Source organism: Aphelocoma coerulescens, chromosome 2 (assembly GCF_041296385.1).
Source record: "Aphelocoma coerulescens isolate FSJ_1873_10779 chromosome 2, UR_Acoe_1.0, whole genome shotgun sequence".
NCBI classification, from domain to species: Eukaryota; Metazoa; Chordata; class Aves; order Passeriformes; family Corvidae; genus Aphelocoma; species Aphelocoma coerulescens.
In genome coordinates, this window is record NC_091015.1 from 159,447,716 (window position 1) to 159,464,041 (window position 16,326).

Genomic DNA, 16,326 nt, shown 5'->3' on the forward strand with positions numbered 1-16,326 from the left:
TGTTCCAAGTAGAACAGTGTCCTGTTACCCAGGATGCTGGGTAGGGTGGGCTGCCTGGTAACTTTAACATAGAGTTATTGAGGTACTTCATGGGATGCACAGAAAGAGAAGCACAGTTAAGGGCAAGAAGGCTACACTTAGAGAAATGTGATCATAACAATCTGTGATAATCACAGACTCATCGAATGCAAGGTTGGAAGGCACCTCCAGGATCATCTGGTTGAGCCTTTCTTGGCAAAAACACAGTCTAGAGAAGATGGCCCAGCACTCTGTCTAGATGAATCCTAAAAGTGTCCAATGTCAGGGAATCCACCACATCCCTGGGGAGATTATTCTCATTGCAGAAATTTTTCATCTTATGTCCAATCTGAATCTCCCCAAGAGTTACTTGTACCCATTACCCCTCACATTTTCCATATGACTCCTCGTAAAAAATGAGTCTGATCTTTGTTACCATTCTTTCAATACCAGAGGGTGAAAATGTCTCCCCTAAGCCTTCTTTTCTCAAAGCTAAGCAAGCCCACTTCTCTCAGCCTTTCCCCACATGTCAGGCTTTCCCCTTCTTTGCTCATCTGTGTGGCCTCTCTTTGGACTTTGTCCAGCCAGTCCACACCCTTTTTGTATAGCAGGGACCAAACCTGAACACAGTATTCCAGGCCAGGCAAGTGCTGAGTAAATTGAGATAGCAAATTCTTGATCTCTGCTGGGGATGCTCTGGTTGATGCAGCCCAGCCTCCTGCTGGCTTTCTCTGCCCCAGCTGCATACTAGTCACTCATACTGAACTTCTTGTCCACCAGGACCCCAAGATCCCTTTCCATAAAGCTGCTTCACAGGCAGGCAGATCCAAGCCTGTGCTGAAATTCTGGATTATGTTTTCCCAGATGCAATACCTTACACTTGTCCTTGTCAAACTTTACAGGATTCTTTCTAGCCCGCTCTTACAGACAATCCAGATCTTCCTGCAGGGTGGCTCCTCCTTTCCTTCCTCAGTTTGGGACCATGGACAAACTTTGTAAGGGTATGTTTGATTCCATCTTCCAGATCACTTACAAAGATATTAAGCAGCGTGAGCCCAATAGCAATCCCTTGGGGACCCCACTTGTGACAGGTTGCCACTTTGAAAAGGAGACATTTTCCACCACACAGTGGGTGCTGCCTTTCAGTCCATTCCCCACCCATGGCACTGCCCACTTGCCTGGACCCATAACACATTGTGTTAACATGATGTTAACAAAGTGCCTGCAGGAACAGAGGGCCAGGCAGGAGCTGAGTAAGGATTTTCAGGTTTGGAGTTTCCATCAACCCAAGCACTAATTAAAAAGTATAATTTCTTTTCTGTTTACTAAATTTCACTTTTTATGTGAAACACTCTAGTTTATCTCATGCATAGCCAGATATTCTGGAAATAAGGAAAAGGTAAGGAGTTGTTGTTCTACCCCCCACCTTCTCTGCCTCCTGAAAAAAGAAGAATCCCTTGAACAGTTCTAGTTTTGCCTCCTTCTCTTCCCTGTTCCAATGATGTCATTGATGGTGTTGAGAAGTGCATTAAGAAGCTGAACTGGAGATGTTTATCCCCTTCATTCTTCTGTACAGGTTAATAAGGATCATTCAAACATGATCTGCTGTTAACTGTGAGCTGCAAGTGCAGTGCTCTCATATGTGATTATTTTGCATTAGATGTTGCTGTTTTGGAGCATATGCCTCTTTCTAGGCCATGAAAAACAAAAAGCAAGCAAGAAACAAACCCTTGAAAGCAACCCAGAAGTGTTCTGACAGCAGAAAAAATGTCACATTAAATCTAGCAAAGTAAGTTTTACTGAGAACAAGCACACTGACTGTTGTAAGCTGAAACTCACTGATGAAAGCAGGTTTCATTCATGGTTTTGCCTGAGTTCCTACATATTGGAGGCAATTAATCATCAAATTGTAAATATACTTAGTGCATTTGCCCTACTTAGCACAACAATGATGCAGCTGCTTCAGAGAAAAGTGTATCCAATGTTAATCTAATTATGCTGTGACCCACTGATACTGGTCAGGTGATATTACAGGATATAAAAGGAAAGCAGTTCATAATCCAGTCTAAAATCACACACTCAAGTTATAAGTCGCCCACAAAAGACTATGGCACAAAACCACACAGCAAATAATGCTACAAAAGCAAACATGAGGATAAAGGAGGAATGCTTTGATTCTGCTTCTCAAATGGTAACTAACTTTGGAATGTCCTTATATTTTACAGATTGAATAGATTTTCCACAAGCATTTAGCAGAAATTTTGAAGACATGAGTGTGTTTTGCATGTACTCATATACTGATATCTATGATCAGATTTTGGAAAACATGTAGCTGAAATATGCACGCAAAAACTGTCAGTTTCCATTGTAAAATTACACAGATTTATCTCTGTAGGGCTCCTTGTGACTTCATGAACCCTGCCATTCCCTCTATTAATAACCCTGAGAGAGGATCTGGGGAAAAAATAAGCAGGGAAAAAATTAATTCACAGAACTGCCTAGGCTTGAAAAGACAGAGGGAAAAGAATGATTTTCACCCAGTCTTAGTATTACCCACTTCAAGGTTATTTCTGAATGTATTTTTAGAGTTTTATTTAATACGCAAAAATTTAGGACTTGGTTCTTCAAGGTATCCCTTATATATGTGATTTAGGAATGAGAGTAGTCTAACTGACTCTGGTGGAATTTGCTCATGTGAATGAAAAGTGCAAAGGCAGAGGATTAAAATCCAGAGTATGTGTGTAGCTTGCATAATTTCAAGCCTGTCAAAATTCATATCTATATTATCATCTGCCTATGTTACATAACACGAAGGAGCTCTGAGTTGTTTGTTCTTCCCCATATGTCTGAAACACATATGTGGTCTTTGAAATTTTGGATTGCATACATTATTACCCAGGAAAAAGTAAGAATGAATGCAATACAAATAAAACTTTGATTTTGGGGAATGTCAGAGGCAAACAATACCCCCAGCATGGTATCTGGTCAGGCACACAAATCCATGCGCTGCACTTGTTTACCAATAAGATCTTTTATTTCTCATTTCCTTCCTGACCCAATCTGAAGTCAGTAGTGGTGCAGCCTTTAGCTAAGTCATGGTATCAGTCCCTTTCTCATGGTTCTTCTCGAGCTGAGCCACAGCACATTCCTCAGCATTTCATGTTGGGGTCAGTTGGGTCAAGAGTGGTCATATCCCCCCAGAAACACTCAGCACTTGGCGTGACTGAAATTAGTGAGTCTATGTTTGTTTTTTGTTCTTGTTACTTTAAGAAAATCTAGTTTCAAGCCTTTCTCCTTCGCCTTTTTCTAGGATGCTTGTCCAAATTAATTTTGAGATGCAAGGGAAGAAAAATCAAGTGACATCTTAAGTGTTACTGCAAGAAAAAGATGAACAGAGAGCACTATTTGTATTCATGATAATGCATGAAAACTACAACAAATAATGAACCAGGCAGTAGTACTGCATGCTTGTGTGCAGCAATACTAATGGTTTGAACTGCTTGTGAACAAACTTATCAATGAAAACAAAGCTTAATTAAGAGGTTAGGGGGAAACACATGGAAGCAATTGATTTTCCTCTTGTGTAAATGTTGCAACTTTATGAGTTTAGATAAATGTACGTCTGCATGACTGAGAAGAGGATCATGACCATTTTGCCCATGGATGCTTCTGGGTACAGTACTAAATTGACTCCAGGGCAGACATTTTTTTTCTGTTCAGAACTGATTCAGTATTTTCCCTGCATGAAATCCTGATTTCAAAAAAATCCATGGAAAACCCATTATTTGTACCATGACCAGAGTTTTACCATTTGCTTTTTCTTTCATTGGGTACTTTAATTCCTGATTTTAGTCTGGTGTTAGCATCTGTCTGCATCCTGAGGCAGAGCAAGATGGTCACAGATATTGCTACATAATCAAATAGTTCATTTAGTCTTGTAAGGCTTCTTTGAAGGGAAGATGCTGTATGTTACCTGAGAAAATAAGTCTTGTGATAAAAGAGAGTGTTTTGCTTGCAGGAGGAAGAGGGCTTTGTTGGCCCAAAGATTTCCTACATAATCTTGATGACAGAGTCATTTAAATTCCCCGTGTTCACCTGTGAAGCAATAGCTATATATCCTTCAGCCGCAAAAGCCCTCATTCACTAACGCTCGAGAGGGCTCAGCAATCCTTTGCAAAAAGTAAGAAAATGGTACAACAATAGAAAGTGCCAAAGTAGGAGTGTGCCTCACCCGGGCACCAACCAGGTCCGGCTCCCCGGAGCCCCGGCGCAGAGCCCCGGCCCGCCCTGCAAGGGGGGGCGCGGGAGGGTGCGAGGCCGTGGGGTCGGGGCCGTGGGGTCGGGGCCGTGGGGCTGGGGCCGTGGGGTTGAGGCCGTGGGGTTGAGGCCGTGGGGTCGGGGCCGTGGGGCCGGGGCCGTGGGGTTGAGGCCGTGGGGCTGGGGCCGTGGGGTTGAGGCCGTGGGGCCGGGGCCGTGGGGTCGGGGCCGTGGGGCTGGGGCCGTGGGGTTGAGGCCGTGGGGTCGGGGCCGTGGGGTCGGGGCCGTGGGGTCGGGGCCGTGGGGCTGGGGCCGTGGGGTCGGGGCCGTGGGGTCGAGGCCGTGGGGTCGGGGCCGTGGGGCTGGGGCCGTGGGGTCGGGGCCGTGGGGTTGAGGCCGTGGGGTCGGGGCCGTGGGGTCGGGGCCGTGGGGTCGGGGCGCGGGGCCGCGGGCGGGCTCGGTCCCTGCGGGGCCGCTGGAGGGAGCCCCCGGGCCGCCTTCAGCACCGCGCGGGCGGACAGCGCTCGGAGGCCGCGCTCCGCGCATCCCCCCGCGCTGCCCTCCGCGCCCGAGCCAGAGGCTTTCCGGCCCCTCCAAGCTCCCCTGGCACCGGGGTGGGAGCCAGCCCCGGGGCGGGGAAGGATCCGGCCTCTCTCGTAGGGGCTGCAGGCAAAGGGCCGAAGCGGCCGGCGATGTAAAGTGGTCCCTGGGCAGGCGGGAGCCGGTGTTAATCATCACCGACGTGTGACCAGCTGCGCGGATCCTGTTAAGGAGATTTATATATGTAGTTCATGAAGGCAATCATCTGGCTGGTAATCTCTCATTGTGCACCGCTCCAAGGCAGTTCGTTCACACAACTGGCTGCAAAATGAAGATATTACTATCTCTCCTGGGAAATGTCTGTGGGAAATGTGTGTGTGTATGTGTAGCAGCTAAACAGCTCGGATACTGGTGCATAATGAGATAGCAGAGCATTACTCATAGCTCCAGGAGAGGACATGGAAGTAAATTAAGAAATCAGCATAACTCACACAGCTTTTGACCCATCACTAATAGCACCAGCAGTGCATGGAAGTAGGACATGGTGTGGCTGCAGTTCATTCATCAGCACATCACCAAGGGCTGGGCAACACCTCTGCCACAGCCCAATTGTCTCACATCCGCAGGGCTCAGCCAGGCACAACACACCGGGGCAGCTTTTCCCAAAACAGGGTGAGCCCAATCACGGGGACATGAGGTCAGGCAGCCCACAGCTAACAAGTGCATGTAGTAAGGGGATGGGCAGGGGTGGGCAGGGGTTTCAGGAGGACCAGAGTCTAAGACAGGTAGATGTGCCCCAAGAGTCACAGGCATCAAAACTTCCAGGTGCAAGATCAGTCACTTTCCAGCTGCACATCCCAGCGCTCACGTAAACAACATGCCACTGACAGCTAATTCCTCTGCACCCTCCCTCCTTTCAGGGTTATCTGACAGTATCTCCACCCTTTTCTCCCCGAGTCCATGGAGCGAGCCAAATGGAGATGATAATCTGCTATGAAATATTGGTAGCACTGAGCTGTGACAGTCTGGGAAGCGAAGGGAAAAGAGAGCAGCAAGAATCTCCGGGATTAAGTTGTCCTAGTTACCTACTGTTTTCCTGCCTTGCAGGGATACGGGGAGTGTGTTGCATTCTCACTTTTCTGTGGAAGAAGTCATTTGAGTATGAAGTCAGGTGAGACCTGGTTTTAACCCCTAAGACGCATCCTGACCAGTGCCTCTCAGCAGTCTGCACCAGACAACACTCCACCATGTAACCAGCACTCTGTCCTAAACATCGCTTGTAAGGATTCAGCACAACAGTGTTTGCCCTGTGACCACCAGCAGAAAAGGGCTCTTAACGTCCTCTAAGACAGCCTAGGATCTCACATCAAATCTCCTGGGGGAGCTTTGCTCTGGTTTCACTGAGGTTCCACTGGTTTCTCCTTGCAAAAGAGCAGCATGCTTTGTTCCTGTTTTCCCATAGCTCAGATCAAGCTGCCCCTCACATTTTAAAAGTACCTGTTCCCCCAGCAGATTCAGAGTTAAAAGGCACGAGCAAGTAAAATGGGAGCACTGGGAGAGTTTGGCCAAGACAGAGTCATCTCAAACCCCAAACCACTGCTAAAAGTCAGGGAGGGGAATAATAAATGACCCATCCTCCCCACTTCCCCTAGGAGCTTCTCTCCCCAGCACTCTTTCAAGGGACAGCAATGTAGTGAACATACAAGCAGAGGGGACGGAGTGGTTAGAAAGTGTCCCAACTCCCAGCTTGAGGTGAAACACTGGGATGGGCAATGGGAGACTGAAGAGGAGGAGGCAAGAAGGTTGATTTTTGCCCATGATCTCCTCTCTAGGTAATGAACTTCTGAGCACCTGATTAAAAGGGAAGGGATCTTTTGGGACACCCCACACCTCCTCTCACTCAGGGAGATGGAGAAAGAGGACTGTTCCCACCCTCTCCTCACTACGGTACCTGGTTGAGGGAAGTCACGGCGAACCTGGGGATAACCAGCTGCATGACAAGCTGCAGGACAGAGGTGACCAGTCCAGCCAGGATGGCCCAGGTGAGTGGCAGCGGAAGCATGCTGTAGGTCGCAAAAAGCGTGAAAAGCACATAGCCAATGCCATCCCCAAGGAGGCCACAGCCCAGTCCTGCCGCCAGAATCTGTGTGGCCATGGCCACCCAAGTGACAACACCGCTGTACTGCAGGTAGGTATACGAGGTCGTGTCCTTCCTGACCACCACTAAGGCACAGATCACCACCTCGATGCCAGTGAAGAAGCCCAAGAGGATGCCCTTAATGGGGTCCATGGGAGCAGAGGCCAGGGTCAAGTGGAGGAATAGTAGGGTCAGCTTGGTCAGCACATCCAGGATGTTCATGACCACCTCAGATTTGCGCCGCTGACCCAAGAAGTAGCGCTGGTAAAGGCGCTCCAAGTCCCGAGACTTGAATGAGTTGCGGAGAGTGGGGAAGATCACCCCGCGATACGTGTAGCCCCAGTTGAGGAAGAAGTCGGAGTTGCTGGGGGCACAGTCCAGGGGCAGAAAGCCCAAGTCTCCGCTGCTGCTTGTGCCCTCCGGGAAGACTTTGGTGCCTCCGTTGTTGTGGCGCTCGCTGCCCAAACTCCGTCCGGCCGACTGCCGCCGGAGGTGGTGGTGGTGGTGCGGCGGGTGCGGGTGGTGGTTGGGGCAGCAGGTCTCGTCGGAGCTGAAGCCCTTGCCCCCGCCGCTGCTGCTGCCGCCGCTGCTGCTGCTGTGTTCTTGGATGAAGCGCTGCTCGGTGATGTGGCGCACGGCCGTCTGCCACAGCAGGCGCTGGGGTCTGCCGCTGCCGGGGGGAGTCCTGTTGATGGTGTAAAGTTCATCGCTGTCGCTCAGGCACCGCACCTCCGAGAGCTCCATGGCGGTGACTGGCGGGGGGCAGAGCACTGGCACGCGGGGGGGGGGAAGGGGCGGGGGGGCACACACCGTCGTTGGGGAGGGGAGCAGGGGGAGGGATGGAACCGCGGGAGAGGAGGGAGGGTATGTCGGAAGGCGGGTGGCGGCGGCGGGGTGGCGGTGCGGGGATCACATTTATAGGCAGGTCCCCGGGTCTGGCGGTGCGGCTGGCGACGGGGCTGGTTGGCCGCCAGGGTCCGGGGGGCGGCTGCGCCGGCTCAGCGCAGGCTGCCCGAGCCCCGTGCCCGCGGCTCCCCGCGGAGCCGCATCCCGCGGAGCCCGGCTGCGGCGCAGCCCCGGCGCCCCTGAGGGATCGGTGCGCGCCCTCCTCGGGGTGATGCGCGGCGGGGAAACCGAGCCGCAGGTCCGAAGAGGAGGTGGAAGAGGGAGGACCGGAGCATCTACGGGAGCAGCCCCGCTGCCCGGTGGGCGATCCTCGGCCCCATCCGGAGGCCGGAGGCACGGAGTTGTGGGGGCAGCCGCCTTGAAGAGCCGGTCACAGCGGGCAGCTCCTCTCTGCGGGGATCCCGGGGCTCCGCTCCGAGGTCTGCTGCCCGGGAGCTGCTGTAATTCCCGCGGTTGCGGTCAGTGGCAGCGCTGCGAGCTCGGGCAGGAGGGGAGAGGCGGCCAGGTCTCGGGCATCCTCGGTCACGGCGCTGAAGCCGCCGGCCGGGGGCTGCCCGCCCGCTTCACCCCGGCGGCGGGGCATGCCCCCGGCTTACGAGGCTCCTCTGCCTGGGGGGATCTCGGGGCTCCCATCCATCGCAGGCAATCGGCTTGCTTGGCAACGGGATAAAAAGGAGGGAAAGAAAGAAAGAAAGAAAAGAGGGGGAAAAAAAATCACATCGAAATCCAAATCTAAAAAAAAAAAAAAATAGAAAGAACGGGGAATGAAAATCCCGCCCTAAACTCAGAGCTCTGGGAAGCCAGATGGGAGCATCCCAACTTCTCCGCGGGTCGGGGCAGGGAATGTTCCGGCTCAGGGGCTTCCCCGGCGGCAGGGAGGAGGAGCAGGAGGAAGGGGCGAGGGCAAAGCGCAGGGATCGCGGTGCCTGCGGGGCTGCGGGGAGCTGGTGGCGGGCGCTGCCCCGGGAGCCGCGGGACCAGCACGGCAGGACCAGCACGGCAGGACCAGCACGGCAGGACCAGCACGGCGGAGCCGCTGCCGCCGCCGCCGGAGTGGAGCTGCGGGCGGGCGGCCCGGGAGGAGGCAGAGCCCGGCGCGGTCAGCTGATGCCCGCCACGTCGGCGGGGCTGTCCGCACCCCCCCGGCCCGGTTAAAGCAGCCGCAGCCGCGGCTCTGGGAGGGGGCCAGGGGGCGGAGGTTGCCGCAGAGCAGGTCCCTTGGTTCCAGGAGTCTCCTTCCAACGTCACTTTTGGTTTCTCTGAGCTGCTCTGCTCTAGGTGCCCCGGACTGTCCCGCATTGCCTGACAGGTGCATCCATCCCCCGCGCTCAGTGAGAGCTGATGCTGCAGCCGGGCATCCCTCTGCCTCGGCACAAGGGAGATCCTCAGGCCTTGCTTGAAGCGAGCGCACTTGCCCAGGGTGGGGGAGCCCTAGGAACCCCTCCACTTCTGCCTGGGCAAGTTCAGACCCTCTCAGAAAGGTTCTGTCACTGCCAGGACTGTGGCTCTGACCACACTGTGTTAAGTGCATGTGTTTGATGATGCTATCCTGACAGCATTTACATCAAAGATACTGGAGAAATAACAGAAACGGTCCCAGGCACAGAGCCTGGAGTTAAAGCAAATCCTCACTCCCCATGCTGGCAGATGAAGTTGCTCCTACTCCTCTGCTTGTGGAGTCACTCTATGCCAGCAAACCTGGATGTGTTGGGCACAGTGGCACAGCCTGGAGAAGGAAAACATCTATCTTTACCTCCTCCGTTCCCCCTCTGCCCAGAGTAAACCTTGTTAAAGTGTCTGAACCCTGTCCTGGGGGAAAGGCTGAAACCTCCAGTTTTGGAGCTGAAACCATGCTGCTAGAAGCAGCTGAATCAGATATAGCCTACAGATTAGACTGTGGCAAGTTAAGGGAGAGGTGTTTTCTTTGTGCTTCAAAAGACAAGAGTGATGCCTGCTGAACTCCTTGATATAAATATGCAGCTGCCTTCTGACAGCAGCAAGGATGTGTGAGGACAGAGGCATTGCCTGGAAGGGAGCTGTGCTACTCCTCCACTAGGAGCTCTGGGTTGTTGGGAATTGGGGTGCTTAAAAATGGCACGTGATGCTTGACTTCCAGTGGGCCTAAGCCTCCATGAACACTCCAGCTGTTGTTGCTTAATTCACCTTTTTTTATTATTATTATTGTCAGGAAGACATGGCGATTTAGGAAGGATTTCACTGATTGTTTCTATATTTGCACTACAATAGATTTGGGGACTCCAGCCAAGTCTGTGTCCCGCATGTTATGCAGGTTTTTGCACAGATATGAGCAGAGGAAATTCTTGTTCTCCAGAGCCCAGATAAGGAAAGAGTGGCATTTTTGTGAACAGAGATGGGTCTTTCCTGTGGTTCAGCGTGACCCTGCTAACTTGGAAAGGGTTAATACTGGTTTCAAAATAGTAATAGAGACATATCCATGCTCCTAGATAAATCCCATGGAAATTGTAGCATTACTTCAAGATGAAAATGTTACTATAAGCAGAGAAATCTTATATAAAGACTCATATATTTCTTTTATAAAAGAAATTATAATTGTTAGTGCTATTACCCCAGAGCACAGAAAGAAAGCATCTTTCTCATTTAGATCGCTCAACCTAAATCATGATAAATCAAAGGAAAAGGAAACAAATATATAATTCAGCTTAAGGAGACACCCATTCAGAAGAGATAAGATGAAACCAAGATAGGGACATTGCAGTTCTCTAAAGTTACTGTGTGCACTGAATCACAGTGCTGGCAGGGTCCTTTGCCTCATGGCAGTGAGCTCTACTCTCATCATTTCTCCTGTGATAGAGGCTCTGTACCACCCCAGGCAGTCTATTTTTATGCTTCTCCATCCTTATCTTTTTCATATCTAACCTGAACATTCCTTGCAGCACTCACTAAGCACATCACTTCTTGTCCTGTCCACCATGAACAGGGAGAACAGATTATCCTGGCAGTAGCCTATACATATTTAATGAATGTCTCTTCCATCCATTCTCTCTTCCCCTTTTCATTGCTTAGGCTAAATAACATAATTTCTGCCATTTGTTCACCCCATGGGTCACATTTTCTAGGACTCTAGTCTTTTTTGTTTGTTCTGGATTATATACTCCTGTTTCATGATTTTATTTTCTTTCTTTCTTCCCCCTCTGTGAAATTCATACAAGTCAACTTGGTTCTACAGCAGAAAGTTGTCTTGTACCTAAGACTACCTTTTATGATGTGCATTCCTATTTATACATCCTGGGACATACCTGTTGTCCTCCCAACACAGGCTTATCCAGAACAGTTGGCCTACTGAAACTTTGCTGCCTTCAAGGCCTGGGCAGGTGTCACTTGCTCCATATGTGCATAACAGCCTACATGAAGTATCTTGCATTTGCCCTCACTGGAATGCATTGTTTTTTCCACCCTGTATGCGAAATTTGAAATAGAACATGTTGAAAACTAAACCTGTCCTCCTCCATGCCAGCAGCCCTCCCCAGCTCTGTGCCATCTGTGTGTTTGGTGAGCCTACTCTCTCTTCAGTGGTGATGGCAAAGCAGTGCAGAGCGTTTAGGTAACAGTCAGTGTGTTCATTTCTTGCACTTATTTCTGAGCCAGCCACAGAAGTACTGGGAACCTTTGTGAAGGGTTACTGAGAGGGGACAAGATCTGAGCATTGGCACCCACTGCAGCAATGCTCTTGGATCTGCAGAGTAAGGAGGAAGTCTGACCATCCTGGGGAGCAGGAGGGGGATGATCCTGCCAAAGCCCAGGTTGCCAATCCAGTCTGGATGAGCTGGGGGTCCAACAAGGTAAATTCACACATGCACACAAAGTCCTGTAAGTCCCAAACTCAGTTGGCACTAGATTAATACTGTGCATTATTCAGTTTTTGCTATTGGATTTCTTCTTCTTCTTTTTTTTTTTTTTTTAATAGAGCTAAATGACTTGGCAGTGTCACAAAATCACTAAAAGCCATTTAAAAATAATACTGTCACTAGAAGGCTTTTGAAGGATGAAATCAGGCAGAATTCATTCCTCTTCTGTCACCTGAAAGTTTATGTCACACTCCTCTCCTCCTTCCCCCTCTCTACCCACAGCAGTAGCATTTATGTACAGTTTAATGTTATGATATTTAATCATGCAAATAATGATCTCATTCACTTTAATGGCACTATTTATGTCCTCAGGATTGCAAACCTGGCACCATGCTCTGCAATGCTCTCTAGGGTTCTGCAATAAAGATGGCTTCGTATCCAACACATTATGAAGGAACACTTGTGTTATCATACGTCTTTTTTATTTAAATGCAGATTTGACAAAACAATTCAAAAAGGAAAAGTGAACAATTGACAGAAAGCCACTGTATCTCTTCATGCCCACATGAAATGTGAAAGTTAAGTAATGATGAAAATGATGGAATATGAGCAAATTAGCTTGGAATTGTCTCCTTACCTGTTTGGTGGTTTGGCTTTTTCTTCCTAAAACTCCATCTTTCTTTTTTTTTTTCCTCTTCTCCTTGGCAACAATTCAAAAATTTAGACTTTCTAAGACTACCAAAAAAAAAAAAAAAAAGAGGAAAAAAAATGGAAAAAAATTCTGGCACTGACTGAGTCTTTTAAAAGCCTTGTCTATCACTTTCCTCAGATGAATGCATATATGATGTCTTGTACAAAAGCAAACACAGGGCATAAGGGAATGCATTGAAAATTGTAACACTGGTTAGTAAAAGCATTCAAACTAATTAATGAAAGCCATGGTAAAAGAAACACAAGGATTCATGGACTGAAACATCAGAGAGAAAGGGGATGAGGGTACATAGCTTAGCAGATGATGGAAAAAATCAACATTTGCTGTGCTTTGCAAATAATTTTTTTCAGTACGGTAAAAATATCAATGAAATATTTTAAAGTTTGCTAGCAATGAAGCTAAATTATTTCATACCCCAATGATACCACAAAGAAAGGGAAAATAAGTAAAAGGACAGCAAGAAATACCAATTTTATTGCTTCTCCATGTTGTGAAGCTGCAGTTCCTCACATGAAAATAAGTTTCTTATCTCTCCCTCCCTTCACAGATACACATACCCACATAAAAAAGGTCAGAAGATGGTCTAAGCATGGGGATTTTATGAAGGGAAATAAGGAATTGGAAATTAATAACACACCTTCTAACCAATGGTTGGAGCCGTGTTTTCCCCCTCTCTTCCAGGTCTGCTCTTTCTTTACCCATCCAGCTATTGCTCTGGTTTTGAAAATGAATTAGCACCTGTGACCACTGCAAATCTTTTACTCAAGACTTTTTAGGCACTGCTGCTGACCAGGAATATCTGTTTTGTACTAAAAATGAGGTCTGTCTATACAAGCAATTGTAAAAGCAATGGAAATTTTTAGGTCTTAGAAATAACCCGCATTTTCAAGACAGTGAATTTAAGTCTTTCATTTACAAATGATTATTTTGACTTTTTTTGCTGTGGATGATAGTATTGTTGTTTTTTTCCATTTTTTGGTTGATTGGGTTTTGGTTTGGTTTTTTTTCAGAACCAGAGATAAAACATGTTGGAGCAAAGTAAAAAAAAAAATGACTAAAAAAGACTGTTCTTGTTAGGAAAAGAGGGCCTTTATCTGAATTCAGAATCAAGTGCAGTTTCAAGAATTTGAAAAAAGAACCCTTCCCAAAACAGAACTGCTGTCCTTCACATTGCCCTCTGGGCCACCCAGAAGTTTCCCTCAGTTATTTTGCCCTTTCCCAACCAGGTTGTAGAGAGCAGATGTTTCTTGGCTCATCTCTCTCTCTCTCTCTCATCTACTCTCCAGTAATGCTGTTAAATCCCTGGAGCACCTGTACTGCTGAATGAATCATACTTTTTACAAAGCAGTAGATGGTTCTTGATACTTTATGGGCTTCCTTTGAGGGACAGAATTTTTTTTCCTTTTAATACAAAAGACCTTTGACTTACATGTTAATTGCAGCAGAAGTTAATAGGAAATGAATATTAAATTCACCTCTAAAGTGAAATCTTTATAATTCACAGAAGACAATCTATTTACAAACATTTTATTCTCAATTTTCTTGAAGCAGCAAGTGCTAGGAGTGATATCCTGATTGGTGAAACTACAATTGAAATTAATACTAGAAAGGAGACTTGAGTTTGAGACATTCAAAAGAAACTAAGACCATAAAAAGCACACATAAGGCTATTCTATATAACTTTTTCACTTGGACTAATAATTCTTAGCTTGATTTAGAAGGTTTAGCAATCAGATCTCAAAGTGTTTTTCTTGTTACAGGATGGAGATGTTTCCTGTGGATGTATACAATAAATCTAATTAGGCTTCAAATAGGGAAACGTTATATTGTATGAGATTTTAAATCCATCCAGATCAGTATCCTGCAGTTACTGCAGTATAAGACATATCCTAAGAGGAAATCCCCCTGTCAGCCACTTCAAAGAGGGGAAAGTCTGTTAGGGTTGTGTATGCATGTGCTAATGTGCATGTATTAAACCTTGGAACAGGAACAAAACTTAGAAACCTTCATATTTCCAAGGGAAAGGAAATTCCTTTTGTTTCTTCTCCTTTTTATGTCTGGGGGAAGGGAATACTGTTCAGTTTTTAAATAAAATATGAATCCAGTTATTAGGCTCTTGAGAGCTCCTTTCTTTGCATCCCTGTTTCGTGAGCCAGGGAAGCTGGAAGCCTTGGGACTGTCACTTGTGTTTCCAGGCATATTGGGGTTCAAGGATGGTAAAACTACAAAAATGCTGGGAGTCTGGGCTAAAAAAGACTTTCACCTTGTCATGTTAGAATCAGACCCCTGAGCTGAGTTCGCAAGCAGCTCAGGCTTGAATTGACAGGGTGCGAGGCAGGTTTTTGAAAGACTGGCTTATGTTTTTGAAACATTGCTTCATCAGATAGTTTGCATACATGAATGTGTAGGACTCCAGTTTGCTGGCCTGCAGATAAACACAGGGTTTAATTCAGCTGGGTTCCTATGCAGTTCTTTCCCCCACACAACTCTTGCCTGTCACTCTCTTATCTTTTTTATGAAGGTTTGTTGCATTAGGAAATGGAGAGCATGCAAAATAACCCTTTAAGTGACTGGCTGTGTGGCAGAAGAGCACGGATGCCTGGTGTGCTGCTGTTAATAGTGATTTATTTCAAACTGAGCTGCCATCATAGCTGAAGAATGTTAATCTGCTCATTGCCAGTCAAGCTGGGCTGGTAGATGTGCTTAGACAAAATGTTTAGGAGGAATCGTTGACTCATGGCAATCTTTAGTCATTCTTTGAAATGATACTATTAATGTGTATGGGCTCAGCAGAGTACTTGTTTCTCCATTCTATTATCTTGTTTTTATATTCAGTAACATCTTCCTTGGCATAGGGGGAGGATAATAGATTCATGATTGAGCTATGTGTTTGATATTGAATTTCTGTAAATCACCAAAACTTGTCATTTTCTAGTGTTGCAGGATTTGCTGTAGAAGATTAAATCTGGTTTCCTTTTGATAGCATTGGCAGGTTTTGGGTGCTTCAGATGAAGATTTAAGAATGGTCTGTAGGTGGTCTACCCTACACATGAAATTAATTTGATCTTCTATGACATGACAAGAAAAGGCAATGGCAATCTTAAAGCCTGCATCTACTCTGCTTTTAACACTGTGAGGTTACTTAGAGCCAAGGAGAACATAATCCCATGCCAGGTAATACAGGGATCTACAGAACACCCAAATATCTTTTCAAGGAAACAAGCATGGAGAATGCCTATGACACCTGTAGGGCTCTAAGTCCAAGTTAAACAGCTCCACATGAGAATCAAGCTATAGGTAATGTTATTGTGATTAATATTATTTACAATGGCAACAACAATAACTTACTAAGGGAATGGTTGTGGCTGCTCTCAGTTGTATTACGAAGCACACAAAATCATTTGTTCTGGAATCATAATGGGAGACAGTATATCCTACATTCCAGTGCTTCGTAAGGAGGAAATTCCACATTTCACTACAGTCCACTCTAAGTTTTTGTGGCATCTCTTGAACCAATATATTTCCAGTGGATGTTTCCAGCATGCAGCAGCTCAGACATTTTCTTTCAGCAGTAAAGGAACACTGGGGTACCGCTGCCTGTTGATCCCAAGTGTTATCCCAATACAATTCACTTTATAAAGTGAGAGATGCCTCTGAAATGAAAGGCCAGTGTGTTTTTGATTGCTCTAAGTTTTTGCATATGAGTTTTTCTTTGAATTCAGCTTGTGACTACAACCCATTGCATAACTCTCCCAATAAATGTATATTAACAAAAAATTTCCAGTACCAATGGATTTGCAGCCCAGAATGGGATGCACCACTTAGATATAGTGAAGAACCAGTGACCACTGTGTTAAGCAAAGGTCTTTATATATAGCACTTGACCTCTTCTGAGATTTCTTCAGGAAATATGGTGAGGAAATATTTAA

The 16,326-nt window shown here is 47.0% G+C and overlaps 1 protein-coding gene across 1 annotated transcript in view; it reads right to left on the minus strand.

Annotated features, from left to right (window-relative positions):
• ADCY8 (adenylate cyclase 8) overlaps positions 1-7,696 on the minus strand; it is a 122,164-nt gene extending 114,468 nt beyond the window's left edge. Inside the window, 1 exon segment of the mRNA XM_069005492.1 lies at positions 6,767-7,696. Within this exon segment, the coding sequence (XP_068861593.1) occupies positions 6,767-7,696 (930 nt within the window).
• Between the last annotated feature and the right edge of the window lie 8,630 nt (positions 7,697-16,326).